This window comes from Bombyx mandarina, chromosome 06, assembly GCF_030267445.1.
Source record: "Bombyx mandarina strain Sakado chromosome 06, ASM3026744v2".
NCBI lineage: Eukaryota > Metazoa > Arthropoda > Insecta > Lepidoptera > Bombycidae > Bombyx > Bombyx mandarina.
In genome coordinates, this window is record NC_143213.1 from 4,023,333 (window position 1) to 4,040,786 (window position 17,454).

Genomic DNA, 17,454 nt, shown 5'->3' on the forward strand with positions numbered 1-17,454 from the left:
TCTATTGTGACTACTATTAACAAAATTAATACATAATTTTATCTTACTTTAAAAAATAGATAATGTAAATAGTAAAAAATTAAAAATAAATGTTGCAAAAATGATTAATATTAAAAATATCAAATGTTATTAAACCTTTAAAACACTCTCCTGTAAAATTAGAAGTTTTGAGATTATACAATTTTAATGTGAGAAGGCTATATATCTAATTACATTTTTAAAGAAATTTTCATATGAAATTATACGTCCAAATTCGGACGCATCTATCGTCGTGTACTCACTGTGAGCTCAGAAAACCAAAATAAGAAAAACTTGATTTCGTTTTTAAAGTCATTATTGTAATATTAATCAAAACACAATAAACTTTTACATGTTTCACACGTTCGAAACAAAAAAAAGTGTAACAACAAAGTCAAAGTCGATTAGAGACCTCATTTGAATTCTCACATAAAAGTGAAATTAAATCTGCAATAAAGAACTTGCAAATTAAATGTATTACACCGTTAAAAGAACAGCACAGTGCGGTCGGTGGGTGCGCGCTATTGTGGTCATCGGCCTGAAACACTATTGTTTATTATTTCGGCGAACGGGTTTTTAGACGGTTTTCAGTTCGCCAACTATGTAACTGTGTTTACAGACTAGAACTGTTTCTGTATGTCCGTCGATTTGTGCCGCCGAAAGTAAACAATGGACAATGACTAGACGGGAACTGGGGCACTGGACTGTCTGTTTTCTGTTTTGTTGTGGCGCGTAACGGAGCTGTTGAATTAACATTTGTGCTTTGTTCTAGAATGGCGCGAAAAACTAGAACAAAATATTTCTATCATGGAAAGTTAGATTGGGAAGAAAAATCGTCTGCTGGCAGATACGTCAGAGAAAATTGTAAACCATTATTGGTGAGTTATATTTTTTACATGTTACCATTAGTCATGGTCTACTACAACTAGTGTTTAGAAAAACGACAAATGAGATTAATTCATATTTTAATGTAATTTTTTTTTTTTTTTTTTTTCGAAAATATATTTATGTAGCAATTGCATTGATTCTCGTCGCGAAACGCATATACTAGCGCATTTCGATTCAAAATTTCAGTTTAATTATTATATAAATAATAGATTACTGTCGCATTCCCATAGAGTCATTGTCCTATGAAGGCATTATCTCAGCACGGCTCAAAACGGGTATATGCTGACCAGACTATTCAAACATTGCGAATTTCCAATTCGCTCTATAAACGCGGACCATATTGCACAAAAGAAGTTAATAAATGTTAACTATACCGCTGTCCAATGCTGAAGCAAGTATTCTAATTTTTCGAGTGCATGTTTTAGAACGTAGCAGATTGTGCTCGTTTCTATGATTAGAAATTAAAGGCTCAAAAAAAGAACAATTAAACTTGTTCGTCATAAATGTAAATTACGCAGTGCAAGAGTCAATACCACAATCCTCGAGTCAGCACTCAGGTCGGCTAACTACTGCGCCACCTAGTTGTACGGTCCTTTATACTATTAATATTTGTAAAATTATTAATACTAGTGGACCCGCAATAATCGAAATTCGACTATAATTAATTTAAATTATAAGTTTGAACATTATTAAGGTTCTATTGTCAAAAACTATTGTACTTCTTTAAGCACAGATTTCGCAAAGACTACATAGACATCATATTGAAGACTACATACTATAGACAAATAATATTAAAGTTAAATAACTCACAATATATTCTCAATTTATATTTTCAATTTGACCACAGACTATGCTATAACAAAAATTTGACAATAAACAAAGAGTATATATGTGTGTGTGTGAGTGTGTGTGTATCAAATATGGTAGTATGTATAATGTTTTTTTATTGATTTAATGTATTACTAATGCATAATTTGAAAAAAAATAAGCATTCTGCACTCCTTCTCTATATTCTCTATAAGTGTGGGAAATTTCATACTCCGACGTTTGCGCAATTTTCGTAAAAAGAGATACAAAGTTTTTGCTTTACGTATAAATATATAGATTACATAATGTATTGTATGTATTAATTTTGCTCCCACACCTGATAGGTAATACAAAGCTTACATTCCCATGAAACAGCACTAAACATTTAACGTAACGATGAAAACTAATTAACATACTAGCGACCCGCCCTCGCTTCGCTTCGGAAACATTAAATTTTATTATTGATAGGCGAGTCCCTACGAAAATAACTGCGGGTGACGCTGCGGGGCCAAGCTAGTCTAAAAAAAAGTAGTATAAGTTACTCCTTATATCATCAGCTACCTATTAGTGAAAGTCTCAACAAAATCGGTCCAGCCGTTCCAGAGATTAGTCGGAACAAAAAGACAGACAAACAAAAGTTGTAAAAAATTATATTTTGGTGTATGTTCCGTGTATATATCATATGCATGTAGTAAAAAGTTATTTCAATATTACAAACAGACACTCTAATTTTATTTATATGTATAGATAGATATGTATAGAAAGATGATTGTTGTTGTGTTTTCAGAGGTACTTACTGAACAACAACGAGGAGGCGCGTCAGCTGTTCGACCTGATCGCGCGCATGCTGGAGTACGAGCCCTCGCAGCGCGTGACCCTGCGCGACGCGCTCAAGCACCCCTTCTTCAACAAGCTGCCGCCGCACCAGAGGCTCGGTACGCACGCCACTACGCACGCCACTACGCACGCCACTACGCACGCAACTACGCACGCACACGATGAGGAATCACAAAGCACAAACAACATTTAGGTTTTAGAAAAATATATTCGATATTACTGGTGATAGGACGTGTTGTGAGCCCGCACGGGTAGGTACCACCACCCTGCTAATTTCTGCCGTGACGCAGTAATGCGTTTCGGTTTGAAGGGTGGAGGTACCCGTTGTAACTATACTGAGACCTTAGAACTTATATCTGGTGGGTGGCGCATTTACGTTGTAGATGTCTATGGGCTCCAGTAATCATTTAACACCAGGTGGGCTGTGAGCTCATCCACCCATCTAAGCAATATTTTTTTTATTTATTTAAATAATTTAGAAACCGTAAGTTACATAAACCAATGAAAAAAATATTTGTTTTATTGTAACAACGGTATTGTTTCCTCATTACATAAAATGTTGACCATTCTCGAGGCCTTACTATAGCAAAAAAATATTCATTTGCTTATCTTAACAAGACATACTACAAGTTCGAATACATTTTATCGTGACATTCAAACATATTCACCCGTGACGCCGCACGTATCCACTTTGTTTGATTTTTTGTTAAATTAAAATACAAAACTACATTGTTTATATAATATAAAAGAATAAATACTTAATCAATGTTATTGTATGGATAATCACCGATACTTTTTGTTTCGAGAATGTTTCTTTACGGCTTCATGTACTAGTGTACTTGTAAATCGTAATAAGACTACTGCTATCCATATCATTTGCTGACAAAACGTTCAAATAAAATTGCGAATACTTTTGAAAACGTTTTCGGAGTTAATTAATAAATTTCAGAATTTTAATACCAATGTGATAAAGATGATGTTTATAATTGAGTCGTCTATTATCAAAGGTGGCAATCTGTGCATTTGGACAAAAATTTTTATTGATATTTCAATACAGATTGATTTGAATATAATCGTCTCCTTCAAAGAATACGGTTCAAAACCTGCATTAAATAAAGGTTAATACTTAACCTGTTATTTATCTAAGATGTCGTTCAGAAGAGTTTTGTGACTGCCAATGGAATACAAAGTCAATAATTCGTTTTTCTGATTTACCAATAATTATCCACAAGTCACATTGCCGGCTTTGATACTAGTCGACTCAATTTTAATAATGATAATATCATGTCGACCCATTATAAAATTTCTACGGAATCCGAATGAGGGCACACTGTGTACATTGCGCACTTGTAAGAATTACGTTGAATGAAAATCTTTTGTTATAGGACACCCGTTTACAAGGCCATCATTCCTTAGGTCAGGCCCGTTACATGTTAGATGCTTATTTTCTAGCTTTTTAACAAAAACACATGACGAGACATGAAGCAGTTAGTTGCTTTTCAAAGAAATATTTATCAGACCAATATGCTTTATTTTGCTTTTCCGATGATCCACTTACTTTTAACTATTGATTGTTATTTTTAATAAACCGACTTCAAGGTTGTAACTATTATGAAGTAGTAATGAGAACTTCTTCAGTCGAGGTTATAAGTAATATTACGAATATTTCAAATTACCTCTTTCAAAGTGTATCGCAATGTAATTAATTATCTTTGTTACTAACCTAAATTAACTGATGGCCACCTTATTTATAGTCTAATTCTAAAGAACAGAACAAAGAGGGATTATTAAACATTGTTCCTCGTTATTAAGTCTGCTTATACTTTCACATTGTTTGCTTAGACACTATGTATAATAAATAGTGAGGTTTTTAACATTGTATGTTTGTGTTTCAGGCAATGAACGCGCGCGGTCGCACTCGTTGAGTCGGTGAGGGGGCCCGACGACGTCTTGTGAATATTTTGTACATATAATAATGAACTATAAGTGATAAATATTTTGTCGTACGCTCTAATTATAGGAATATTTTGTTGTGAATCGGTACTTCTCAATTTGTATTTATAAATAATTATTTCAAAATAAAGACTTGTCAGTCTTGACATTATTTGTTTTTTTTTTGTTGCGTCGCAAGATTCATTTTTAGAGTAAATAAAATAAAGTAATATTTTAAGATTTTTTTATTTACTTCAACATAAATACAACATTATATTCTAAATCACAAAAGGAACCTGAACAAATTGTAACAGCTTAATTGTAAATATTATCTCTAATTGCATAGATACGAAAGAGCAAGTTAAGCTGGTTATTTATTGGTCTTTAATTACAATAAATTGTCACATTCATTTCGTTGTTTTGGAATGATTCTTAGAACAAATATAAATTAAATAAATAATGTGTTAGTTAGTACACTTTGTTCTTTGCGCATTATTGATGTTAATCCCATGTTTTTTTTTGTTGAATGTTAAAATTCTACAATAAAATATAAATTTGTAATGGTTCCCTTAATCCGTATACTTTAGATCTTTATGAGGTTCTCATTTTAATTTGCAAAGTCAAATTTAATAAAGAAACAATCAATTTCCCGAGGGCTTATGTGTAATTATTGCGAGTTGAAAAACAAATTCTTTTCTGGTAACCGTTTACAGAATTTATGCATTAAATTCAACTCCAAATGTAATCAAATTCACAATTATATTTTATTTCATATTTTAGAAAAACAATGAATTGATATTTAAAGTTAAGAAGTTAAATTGGTTTCAAAGGCAACTTAATCTTTTTTTAGACAAAATCAGTCAATGCCACGGAACTTTAGCAATTTTTGGGCATAACCATCGCTGAGACCGATAATGGCTAGTTTACACGAGGCTAGTATTTCGGGGCAGCGCGTAGCGATACAGTAATTCAACGTCTAAAATATTAGGCATCTAACTACAATATGTCGGCTGTGGCAGTCGTCAACTGTAATACAATGGACGTAATCACTTGCCTTTAATATTAGTTGATACAAAGTTAACTGCCGTAATCATACATTAATTAGTAAAGTTGAAACATTAAGCTCGTGTCACTAGTACAAAGGGACGTAGACGAGGAAGGTTACGTTGTTAGCTGTGTGCTTAGTGAGAGTTAACGTTCTCGATAGCGTAAAAGTTAGCTCGTATTTGTATGGAATGGTATCGTTTTCCTACGTTTGCCGCTAGGGGCGCTGTTCCAACTGCATACAAAGTTTCGTTAACTTTTACGTTATCGAGAACGTTAACTCGCACCAAGCACACGGTTCTTAAAGTGGCCTTTGAAACGAGTCGGTTGTGGGTCGTCGTGTGCGGTGGTTAGATGATCGCGACCCGCGGCTGGTTGTCCGGCCACGAGTAGGCGGGCGGCAGCGCGGCGCCGTACTCCACGCTGTACATCTGCGCGCGGATGAACTCCTCCGTGTCGAGCGGCTGCGGCTGCACCGACGCCTTGCCTGGACGCGACAACAAACTTCACTATATAATATAAAACAAAGTCGCTTTCTCTGTCCCTATATCCCTATGTATGCTTAAATCTTTAAAACTACGCAAAGGATTTTGATGCGGTTTTTTTTAATAGATAGTGATTGAAGAGGAAGGTTTATGTATAATAACATTCATTAAATAGTGGAGAAATCAATAATAAATTACAGTTTCCGAAGCGAAGCGAGGGCTGGTCGCTAGTATTTTTATAAAACGTCAATTTTCCCCACCTAAGCTAATAAATAGCCTTGAGAGTCTATGGCAGCATAACCGGGCGTATAGGTGAGCTCACGAGGTTCAAACCTGACGACGTTGCTAACACTGACCCTAGCAAGAGCAGTGCTTCGCAGAATCTACCACCGGATCGGAAACGCGACCCACTGAGAAGATCCGGCGAGAAACTCTGTGGGCTGTGTTTATGGGTTAATTTACCCGTCGAGCCCTTCGTCGCAAGCGACGGGTTCGGCGAAGACGATGACCGGGAAATGTCAAACTAAAGACGTATAGCTTTCACAGCCGCGTCATACAGCTATCTGCAAGAAATCGTGTTACATTTTCGGTGAAAAAAAAAGTAACTTGTGTTACTTTCGAGTCCATAAACGATGTCTTTAAAGAACAAAAAATGATCAAAACTGTTTGTTAATGTCTTTAGTCATTAAATATTTGCCGACGATACAGTCATTGCCCTATATATTACCGTTCAAAGTAAAGTACCTAATGTTTTCTGTTTCGATATAAATAAAATAATTTGTAAAATATTTATAAAAAAAAATTACACTACAATAGTTGACAACGTCGTAAAATGACCGTAGGTAATTTGATAATTGGATTAAGTATGAACCATAACCGAAACATCGCAATGTATTGCACAACAACATAGTTTAATGGTGTTGACGTCCGACTTTAATGTGGTTCTCCAATTTTTTTTAATCTAATTATCTCCCCAATCGCCCTCCAGTAAAATTTCTAACGAATCAATTTCCGAACAATAACAAATTCAGTTCAATTTTAAAATAAATATTGAAAAACGGCTACCTTACTCTTCAAATCGAAATAAAATGACATGACTAAACTAATACTGCTTTGCAGTAGGATAAACGTGACGGGGACATTGCACGTATCAGGAATGACCCATTTTTATAATATAAAGACATTATTAGTGTTACAAAAACAGTATACATAATCATAGTTAAAGACGAGCAACAAATTTCGTACGTCGAACCAAAGGAAATGTAGGTCATAAATGTATTTTCGTCGCGACTCGCGGAAAATTACGCTCATGACTTATTATCAAATATTGCACGTTTTTTTTTCAGTACGGTACAAGATTAGGATTGTGCTAATTTGTTCACATGACTTGCTAAAACATTATACACAAGATAATCGTAGATTCTGACTTGTGGCATTTTGACAAATAATCAATTTATTGTAATACATGACAAAGCAGTTGGAAAACAAAATTAACATTTCAACTATCATCATTATATTCAAAGGTAAAAACTTTCAGCGCCTATTAGTTATATTTAAGCGGAGGAATAAATACTTTATTAATTAATCGATAAGTAAAAACGTGTACACATAATTTACCATAAAATTATTTACAAACGATTACCATTGCAAATATCAATGCTAATTGGCGTATTAAGTTTGTTCGCTCTGTGTCTGTTTGTCTTTGTATATTTGAACTTATATACATAGGTATGTAGGGTTACCAGTCTCTGATTTCCATAGCACACGGAATTCTAGTTCGGAAGCAGATAACAGTGTATGACTCTTCCCCGAATGTATAATTAGAGCAAGAACGTTTCAGACACCACACAGTATCCAATTATCAAATAAATGCAATAATTATATATATTTTTTTATTTAACTTGGACCACTAAAAGTAACTAGTATTTAGAAACGCCATCGTATATCGCAATTTAATTTTAGAATTATTTATGAAGTAATTATAATAAGTAATTTTTTTTATTATTATGAAGAATTATAATACGTACAGACCACTATCGTTCAGCTTGATCAACTATTTAAAAATGATAAAATCGAAAAAAATACTGTAATTAGGATTGAAGATTATATAATTCAGACCTCATGACTATCCACTTTTTTTATTGCTTAGATCTATGGACAAGCTCATGACCTCATGTTCAGTGGTTATTAGAGCCCATAGACATCTACAACGTAAATGCCGCCACTCATCTTGAGACATGAGTTGTAAGATCTCACTTTTAACAGTACAACGGCTGCTCCGCCCTTCAAACCGAAACGCATTACTGCTTCACGGCAGAAAAAGGCGGTGTGGTGGTACCTACCCGTGCGGACTCACAAGAGGTCCTACCACCAGTAAGGACACTACACTTACGACAGGAAACTATTACACATACCTGTATTGTAGGCGTGTTCGACAATCTTCTTCGCAATCTTAACGGAACAATCCTTTATCATGTGCAGAGGCGGGTACAAGCTTCCGTATGCGAGATCATCATCCGACACGATTTCCGCTAAAGCCTGAAATTATTTTAAATTATCATAAACGGAGCGACAAACAAACATATTAAATTAAAAATCCCGTGTATCGCTCAACACGTATGTGCCAAGGTAGAACCCACTTTTAATATGACTTGAGAATTAAAATTGAATTGTAAAATAATATAAATATATTATAAACATATATTTTTTTTATTGCTTAGATGGGTCGAGCTCACAGCCCACCTGGTGTTAAGTGGTTACTGGAGCCCATTGACATCTACAACGTAAATGCGCCACCCACCTTGATATATAAGTTCTAAGATCACAGTATAGTTACAGCGGCTGCCCCACCCTTCAAACCGAAACGCATTACTGCTTCACGGCAGAAATAGGTGGGGTGGTGGTACCTACCCGTGCGGACTCACAAGAGGTCCTACCACCAGTAATAAGTAAGTAAATAAACGCGAAATATGTAAATTTAACTAAAGTAGGTACCTATTATTTGTGTTATCGGCACATAGAGAAATTCAAAGAAAATTCCATTGTAAATAATAGTTTTATTTCGATCGACCAAGAATGGCTATCGGGTACAACTATAATTTGCAGTAAAGGTTACAAGGCTACATGTTATAAGTCTTGGCTGGTTGGTGTCGCCGTCCTGGCTAGTATTGCTACAAAGCAATCACACGTGCTCCATCGAGCGTTGCGTTACCGATATCTATAGACATTCATGGCGATTGTTAGATAGTTAGTTAGATTGTTACGATAAGATTCATGGCGGTTCGAGGCCTTTGTGTTGATGTCTATGGTCTCCGAATAGTTACTTAATGTGCCTGCTCATCAACACACCTTGTCAGTGAAAAAACCAAATTCTAGGAGATCGTTAATCATATTAATTTCAAAACATCATTAAAAAAAATACAATTAAAACTATTTTTACGGTTTGATCTCGTATTTTTATTGTTATTAGAGATATGATTTCAAACTGAAGTGTTGTCTATTTTTCTACAAAAAATATACCTTTACGTCTCATTTAACACTGATCGGACTAACCGTATCTGCGATCTAGCAGTAATACGATACTGCATATAGACACCATTAAAAGTAATTTAAATTAAAACATTATAGTATCAAATAAGAAGGTAGGCAAGATACCTATTCATTTTTAATCATTTTAATTTTATTCCGAAATTGTTTTCACTGTATTTTTTCTTCATATTCCTTGTGAAATGTCTTTCAAGCAAAGGCTATCAAGGCTTTAATAAACAAAGATTTCACATGATCACGACTGCTCTGTCAAAAGTAACCGACTATTATGATGTGAATTAACAGACTTTCCTGTCCTATCCTGTGTGCTTAGTGAGAGTTTTTAACGTTCTCGATAACGTAAAAGTTAACCCAATTTTGTATGCAGTTGGAACAGCGCCCCTAGCGGCAAACGTAGGCGAACGATCCCATTCCATACAAATATGAGCTAACTTTTACGCTATCGAGAACGTTAAAAAACTCGCACTAAGCAAACTGATGACGTACATCGCTAAACCATTTGTAATAAAAAGAAATAAGAGTTACCTCGGCGGCGAGTAGCATGAAGTCGTCAGAGATGTCCAGTATCCCGGCGCAGATGATGCCGAGCGCGAGTCCCGGGAAGATGTACGAGTTGTTGCCTTGTCCCGGGCGGAACAAAGCGCCCGACTTACTGCGGTACTCCGGGAACGGTGACCCCGACGCGAATATAGCACGGTCCTGGAACACCCGAGACACGCATTGTGAGTGGACTCACCAACGCTCACGACTGTCACGATACATTTATCGAATGCATGAGACCTAGAACCAATGACCTGACAGGAAGATCTGAAAAACGGGTCCCAAACAAAGACTTTTTTATATCAGACATTACAATTTCAACATTTCACAACAGATTTAAAAAATAACATTTGTTTGAATAATTGGACTAATAATTGTTTTGAACTAAAAACAAAACAACGGATGCATGCAAAAGTGACTTTTTTCCTCTCGTGTCAATTTCGTACCTATCGTTGTTTGTTCCTTCGAGCTCCACGAAAAAAAACCACTACAACGTTTCTGATGAAATTTGTGTCTAAAATCTTGTGATTTGATATAACTGTGATAAAAATGAATCTATGCCGTTACTTCTTCATAGTTCATGGGAAGCATACATTTCAAATTGGACGTTAGTACTCACGTCGGTGTTGCTGTAAGCTTCTTCAGCGGTACACTCCGCCTTGCTGGTGGGGTTGGAGAGGGCGAAGATGACTGGCTTCTCGTTGAAGTTTGCCATCTTCCTCAATATCTCAGGAGTGAAAGCACCACCGATGGCGGCCGCTCCTACCACAAACATACAATATACAGTTAGAAATATTCAAATAGAAGCAACAGCTTTTGGAAATAAATTTTTATCTGATAATGAAATCAATGTCTATACATTAATGCCTATGCAACAGAAGCATAATATCGGATTTTGAGACAGTCGCTTATGTAAGGGTTATGTGTAACCTTTTGTTTGTTTGGCTGAGGTTTCGGCCTGCGCACCTGTTTTATTGGACTAATTAATTAAATAAACTTCTTAAAATAGTCCTACAAACAATGTCAAATAAAATCCGAGCCTCAGGGAACATATTTTCTTAATAGACCACTGCTTTCTAAAACTTTCAAAAAATTTGTCGCTTCCGAAAAAATCTTCACAAAAGTCGAATTTTCCTGATGAATAAACATAATGTTACATATTATCTATAACTGAACTCTGAACTCACCAATAAGCACCGACGGTCTGGCCACCTCCACAACTTCAGCCAAGGTCCTGACGGGCGCGTGATCCTGAGCGAACCTCTCCTTGTGAACGTTAAGTCCTCCCTCCGGTCTGTTCTTGACGATGAGGCCCTTCGAGTCCACCATCCAGATGCGGCACCTCGCCTCCTGCTCCGGCGTGCCCTCGCCCTTCATAGCCATAACGCACAGTTCCGCGATACCCAAAGCGGCCTAAAAAAACAAATATATTACTCTAACTGGCCAGTAGATTTCCCGACAGCTACACAGTCCATAGAAATCATTGCGAAAATTCTGTTTGACGCATCTCGTCTAGTCTTACTGTAAATATTTGTTGCACATACCAAACCGCACATTACAAAGGTTCTAACATAAATCGTCTTCTCGCATCAAAACTGTATAATCTCAAAACGTACTAAGTTTTATAGGATTAAAACATGTGACATTTTTAATATTAATCATCTTTGCAACATTTATTTTTTATTTTTTACAACTTACATTATCTGTCTTCTAAAGTAAGATAAAATTATGTATTAATTTTGTTAATAGTAGTCAAAACATCGGTAAACTAAACTACGCTCTTTTGACAGTATTTATGAGAAAAATACTGGTGATACCAAATGATTCCGCACATTAACTCTATATTTTTTTTATTGCCCTTTTGGTCAGGCGAGCATACCGCCCACCTGATGGTGAGTGGTTACCGTCGCCCATGGACTTCAGCAATGCCAGGGGCAGAGCCAAGCCGCTGCCTACGGTAATTTATATTTTATTTATTTTTGGAAATTCTACACTTTTAATGCGAAAAGACGAAATGTGTATTAAATAAATCCTTCCAGTGTAAATGAAGACAATGCAAACGAACTTCTCCGGCTCCCTGGAAGACGATGACGTTGTCAGACAGCCTCTTCTGTGTGAGTCTGAGACTGGCGAGTAGTCCCGCCACCGCCACGGCCGCCGTCCCCTGGATGTCGTCGTTGAAAGTGCAGTACCTAATGTACAAATTTATCCAATCAAACTGTATTGAGGACTCGAGGGCTCAGTGAGGAAGGAAAGGGAAAGTCTGTAAACAATTACCCGAGCGCCCCCAGAAGAAGCATAGCAGCTCAAGAACAGCTGCTTCGCGAGTACATCTTGGATCAGAACCGGCGAAAAATTTAGCATAGTCGTACACTGTGTGCATTACTAATGTGTACGTTATTACAAAGTTAAGTCGTACACTGTGTGCATTATTAATTTGTACGTTATTACAAGCTAAGTCGTACACTGTGTGCATTTCTAATCAAAATCTTACGTTACGGACGTTTTTCCCCGGTTAGGGTACCTCTCCGCATCGTCCCATAAGAAACTTCGTTCCAACAAAAAAAAAAAGCGCCCGTTAAACTCACTTGTTCCTGTACTTCTCGAGGAGCCTAAAAGCGTTGGCGTTCCCGAAGTCCTCGAACTGCACGAGACAGTTCTGCCCGTAGCGGCGCACGACGGCGCGCATGAACTCGTCGAGCAGCTCGTCGTAGTCGGGGCCGCGCACGCGCCGCTGCCGGAGCCCGATGTACAGCGGGTCGTCCAGCATCGACTGGGTGTTCGTACCCACGTCTACGATCATGCGTTTTACATTAACTACTTCTTAGTTCTCGACTTAGTTCCCTCATTAAAAAAACCCCTTAAGAATAAAATAGCCCCTTAAAACCTTTCTCAGAAAAACGTCGCATTCAAACCCTTTGCAACTTAAAATTAATGTAGTACGTTCTATACTACCACTCCAAGTTTTCTTGCTGTGTAAAATACACATACATATCGAAACGAAATCATATGTTCCAAGACCAGAAACAACTTTAACAAAAATATTAACTCCGATTGAAAACCTAACCTGGACCCTGGGATGTATTAGATTAAAGAAACGAGACCTTTATCTCAGCTAAAGAATGTCTCCTGAAATAATTTAGATCCCAAATATTCATCATCCTATCTCTAATTACAATTTTCACGAACCACTGCTTGTTTAGTAAAGTTTAGCATTGAAACGAAAGAAAAAATATTTGAAGCTGCACACAAAACAAGTTCAATAATGTCTAATAAAACATATAAACCTAACTTATTTATTTTTATGCTTTAATCAAAGCTATGATTAAGCCTTAAAGCCTACAAAAAGTATTAAAAACTAAAACAGAACCATTCAGTAGTCATAGTTCGGGATACGTACCGATAGTGATGGGCAGACACTGATGAGGCTTGATGCCTCCGAGCGCGGTGTAGAGCGCGAGTTTGCCCACAGGGATGCCCATCCCGCACGCGCCCAAATCGCCCAGGCCCAGAATACGTTCTCCGTCGGTTACAACAATGGCGCGGACGTCCGTCTCGGGCCTGAAAACACAATACAACAAATAAAATTTGCACACTTTATTTCCTGTTCCATTCCACAAAAAGGTTTACCATTAAAATTCCCATAAAATATCTTTTAAACCATTCAAAGTAGTTTCAAACACACATCTATTATAAAAGTATATCATTAAAATAGGAAAATACGTTGTATGGAACACAAATAATGGAAGAACAATAAATTGTATTATAAAATATACAAAAATCGGAATCTGACTCATTACTTTTCTTTTGTTATGATTCATCTGCCGTACCTAAATAATATCGGTCCTTGTTTTAATAATGTGTTAAAACAAGGATTGTTTTAACCAAACACACCTTCTTTTAACCTTATTTTAATGATTTTTTAAAGCAAAGTTGCTCTCGGTGTTTTGTTTACTTAGGACTGCTTTCAAAAATAATACGTAACAATTATAATTTTGAGGAAAATTAATAAAATATTCATAATAATTCATTTTGGAGCAAGGGATAATTAGATACGAAAACGAATTAGATAGGTGGACTGAAACTGAATATCTTTAGCAGTATTGACACTTATATTACTATTTATCTCAACAACAAAAAACTAACGTAATAACAATACAGTATCAAATAAATTTACTCTGTTTCCAGTATTGTACTCACCAGTTCTTAAGAACATCGTATACATGTCCCTTATCGTGGATCGTGATGAAGAGGCCCCTTGGTCGGCGGTACACAAGGCCGAACTTCTGACAGGCCAGGCCAACCGTCGGAGTGTACACAATTGGCATCATTTCAGCCACGTTATCCGCGACGAAACGGTAGAACAGATGCTCATTGCGGTCCTGGAAAAAGTTACAAGATGGTGATCACCGTCCACGTCGATCGCAACGAAGTGTTCGACGTGTGAATTAACCCATATACACGACAGAGTTCCTCGCCAGATCTTCTCAGTGGTCGCGATCCAGTGGTAGGTTCAACGAAGCACTGCTCTTGTTAGTTATCAGTGTTAGCAATTCATGTGAGCTCACCTACCGGTGCGTGACTAGTAGTAGTTAGTAGGCGAGAATAGCCCCTTGGGCTACCAATGATTATATAGGGAATAAAAGTTAAGGTCAACAAAATGAACAATATTTAAACGGCATAGTACTGGATACGTCAAAACTGCTTATTACTTTATAAAGCAGAAATATTAGGTAGTAGTTAGTAAAAATAATGTTTAATTTAGAAGGCGCTTGTTCTTAAAGAGCAATCTTTTTTTGTCTTTGTGGGCAAACGAGCACTTAAGGTTCCTAATGGTGATTTGTTTACATTTTCTCATGGACGTCAGCAATGCCAGAGGCATAGCCAGGTCGCTACCTACGGCAGTTTAAAAGTCATATTTCGGCCAACTCTTCAATGGTAACAGCTACCAGTTAAATAAATATATAATGTTACGAAAATGGTGATGATAGTCTAGGTATGGTATCTTTTTAATTGTACCGTAAAAATGTAACCTTGTCGAATCCACAGGTACTGAGCATGACGGAGCTCTTTCTACTATGTTGCAAAATAATACACGTTTTCTTATCATGTAATATAAAGAACTGATTTTTTCCAGATTACAATTTTTCTAGATTGAACCCAATAATTAATGTATGTTTAAAATACTGTCTGTCATTGTACTAATATTTTATATACTGTAATTAAAACAATTGAATACGAATGAACCCGATACCCAAAATATTTAACAATAACTGTGCGTTATCAATAATTTAAACTCTATCGTCATGTTAAAATCAGTCCTGTTGCTACTGTTTATATATTTATAGTATAACTTTTCTACAGTATTGAACATTCATACGAAACAGAGGTCACGGACAGATGGCTTCGTACGCTTACGAATCGATGAACCTTGGTAAGGTGTTGAATCGTCTAAATATTCACGTAAAATAAATGATGAAAACAACCCATAGACACAGCGCACTGAGTTTCTCGCCGGATCTTCTCAGTGGGTCGCCATTTTGATCCAGTGGTAGACGACTGTGAAGCACCGCTCTGGCTAGGGCTAGTGTTAGCAAATTCTCTCAGGTTGAGCCCGTGAGCTCACCTACCCGTCCGGGCGTAGCTGAAATAGCCCCTTAGGCTTCCAACCAATAGGTAGGGAAAAATAAACTTAAAAAAATGAAAACAACCTTTATGAAAACAACACACCGTGTAAACATTTTTTTAAATTCTCACCTCTCAGCTCAATATTTTCATGTTTTTACTAACTTTCCATATTATTATACTCATACTACACAGTACTTACACATTCTATTTACGTACGTAGTACTCAAGCAAATGTTTGGAACATCCATCAATGTTCATCGCTCTCCCAAACTCAATCACGTTGTTATACTCTTACCTACATCGTTTCCTTTTATTATATTAAAGACGAATCCGTAAATTATAATAAACTTTAAATCAAAAGTTTATTGTTATAAGTATTTCAATTAAAATTATTAAGAAAGGTAAAACTTGTAAGGTTAATTTATCTTAATGACTATAGTTTGCCGGAAAATAAGGGTCCGTGCTGTCTTCCCGGGCTTCTACTAATTCCCTATCGATAACTCCCCAATTTACTTAAATGTGTATGTTACCATCCTGAAAATAATTCCGCGAAGCCATCTTGCCTTTGATTTGATGGATAGGGGACAGAGCTTACACAAATGGTGTAGACTTTTAGACCAGTATCTTCACTGGGATATAATGTGGTGTGGACGTGGTAGTGTCCATAGACTCCGGTAAATATTTAATATCAGGTTGGCCGTGAGTTTGGCTCACCAAAAAGTGATTTGAATTATCTATTAAATAAATTAGATTATGCTAAACATAATATAACGTTAAATTTAATACAGTCCACATTTCATCTACACTAGTATTACTAATTTAAAAATAAAGTTAAGTTTTATTTGAAACGGAACACTTCCACCTTGTAACACATTAAAATTTAATTACTTTCTATAATTTTCTTGAATACTCGAAGAAAACATTGTTGTAAATTATTTTTTTATGAAGACTTACCAAGAGCCCCATAAGATAGATGTACTTGTTAAGTGGATTTTCGTATCTATCGATCGAGAGCTTGCATAGTTCAACCTGCTCCTCTTGCGTCTTGACTCGTGGTGGTAACAACCCGTGTATGCCCAAGAGCTGACGCTCTTCGATGGTAAAAGCCATGCCCTATAGAAAAGCAATATCAATTAATTTAAAAATATTCATTTACATATTATGAGCTTATGTTTGCTATTAAGTAAACGAAAATTTGCAGGTACATTTAATTTTAGGAGAATTTAAGGAAGAAAAATCTTTAAAGGGTTTTCGTAGTAAAGCAATGGAAGCAGTTCGTCTTAAAAAAAAGAAGTAACTGTTCCAAGGGACTGTCTTAGAACTAGTCCAAATAAAATATTCCGTAACTACTTAATCAGCAATTTAAGAAAACTTTTTAGGAACATTTGAACAGCAATGGTTATTAAAAGATATAGACATTTACTAGACAGCATACATTCCCGGGTTATATTTTAAATCATAACTTGTTATATTTATTTAAAATATAATATATAATGCAAATTTGAGACTACAATAAATTCAAATAAAATAAATTAAATAAAAAATAGCTCGCATAATTTGTTTCACCGATTCACCTCAAGCTCATAGCTTGCCACCCAAGTTCATCATAACTCTTTATGCATTTGAAATTCAACAAGTATGTAAAAGTACATCTCAATGTAAATATTAGCATTGACGTTCAGTTAAAAAAAACGAAGCTGCTTAACTTTCGTGCCTGTATTGTAAAACA

General features: G+C 36.1%; 2 protein-coding genes across 9 annotated transcripts in view; one reads left to right on the forward strand and one right to left on the reverse strand.

The window, feature by feature from the left end:
• Doa (CDC like kinase darkener of apricot) overlaps positions 1-4,649 on the forward strand; it is a 31,588-nt gene extending 26,939 nt beyond the window's left edge. For 4 of the 7 annotated variants that reach the window (XM_089728098.1, XM_089728100.1, XM_089728099.1 and 1 more), the window contains 3 exons: positions 791-896; positions 2,501-2,648; positions 4,446-4,649. In XM_089728098.1, coding sequence (XP_089584224.1) covers positions 791-896; positions 2,501-2,648; positions 4,446-4,483 — 292 coding nt within the window. In that variant the 3' untranslated portion in view covers positions 4,484-4,649. Of the gene's footprint in view, positions 1-790; positions 897-2,500; positions 2,649-3,935; positions 4,178-4,445 lie in introns of those variants that run through there. The other 3 variants (XM_089728101.1, XM_089728096.1, XM_089728097.1) reach the window with 2 other exon arrangements.
• Positions 4,650-4,712: 63 nt separating this feature from the next.
• LOC114239864 (NADP-dependent malic enzyme) overlaps positions 4,713-17,454 on the reverse strand; it is a 43,554-nt gene continuing 30,812 nt past the window's right edge. For both annotated transcript variants that reach the window (XM_028170276.2, XM_028170275.2), the window contains exons 3-12: positions 16,680-16,838; positions 14,298-14,479; positions 13,498-13,658; positions 12,686-12,890; positions 12,163-12,289; positions 11,285-11,510; positions 10,717-10,859; positions 10,083-10,256; positions 8,426-8,549; positions 4,713-6,013 (exon numbers count right to left, since the gene is read on the reverse strand). In XM_028170276.2, the coding sequence (XP_028026077.2) occupies positions 5,877-6,013; positions 8,426-8,549; positions 10,083-10,256; positions 10,717-10,859; positions 11,285-11,510; positions 12,163-12,289; positions 12,686-12,890; positions 13,498-13,658; positions 14,298-14,479; positions 16,680-16,838 (1,638 nt within the window). In that variant the 3' untranslated portion in view covers positions 4,713-5,876. The remainder of the gene's footprint in view (positions 6,014-8,425; positions 8,550-10,082; positions 10,257-10,716; positions 10,860-11,284; positions 11,511-12,162; positions 12,290-12,685; positions 12,891-13,497; positions 13,659-14,297; positions 14,480-16,679; positions 16,839-17,454) is intronic.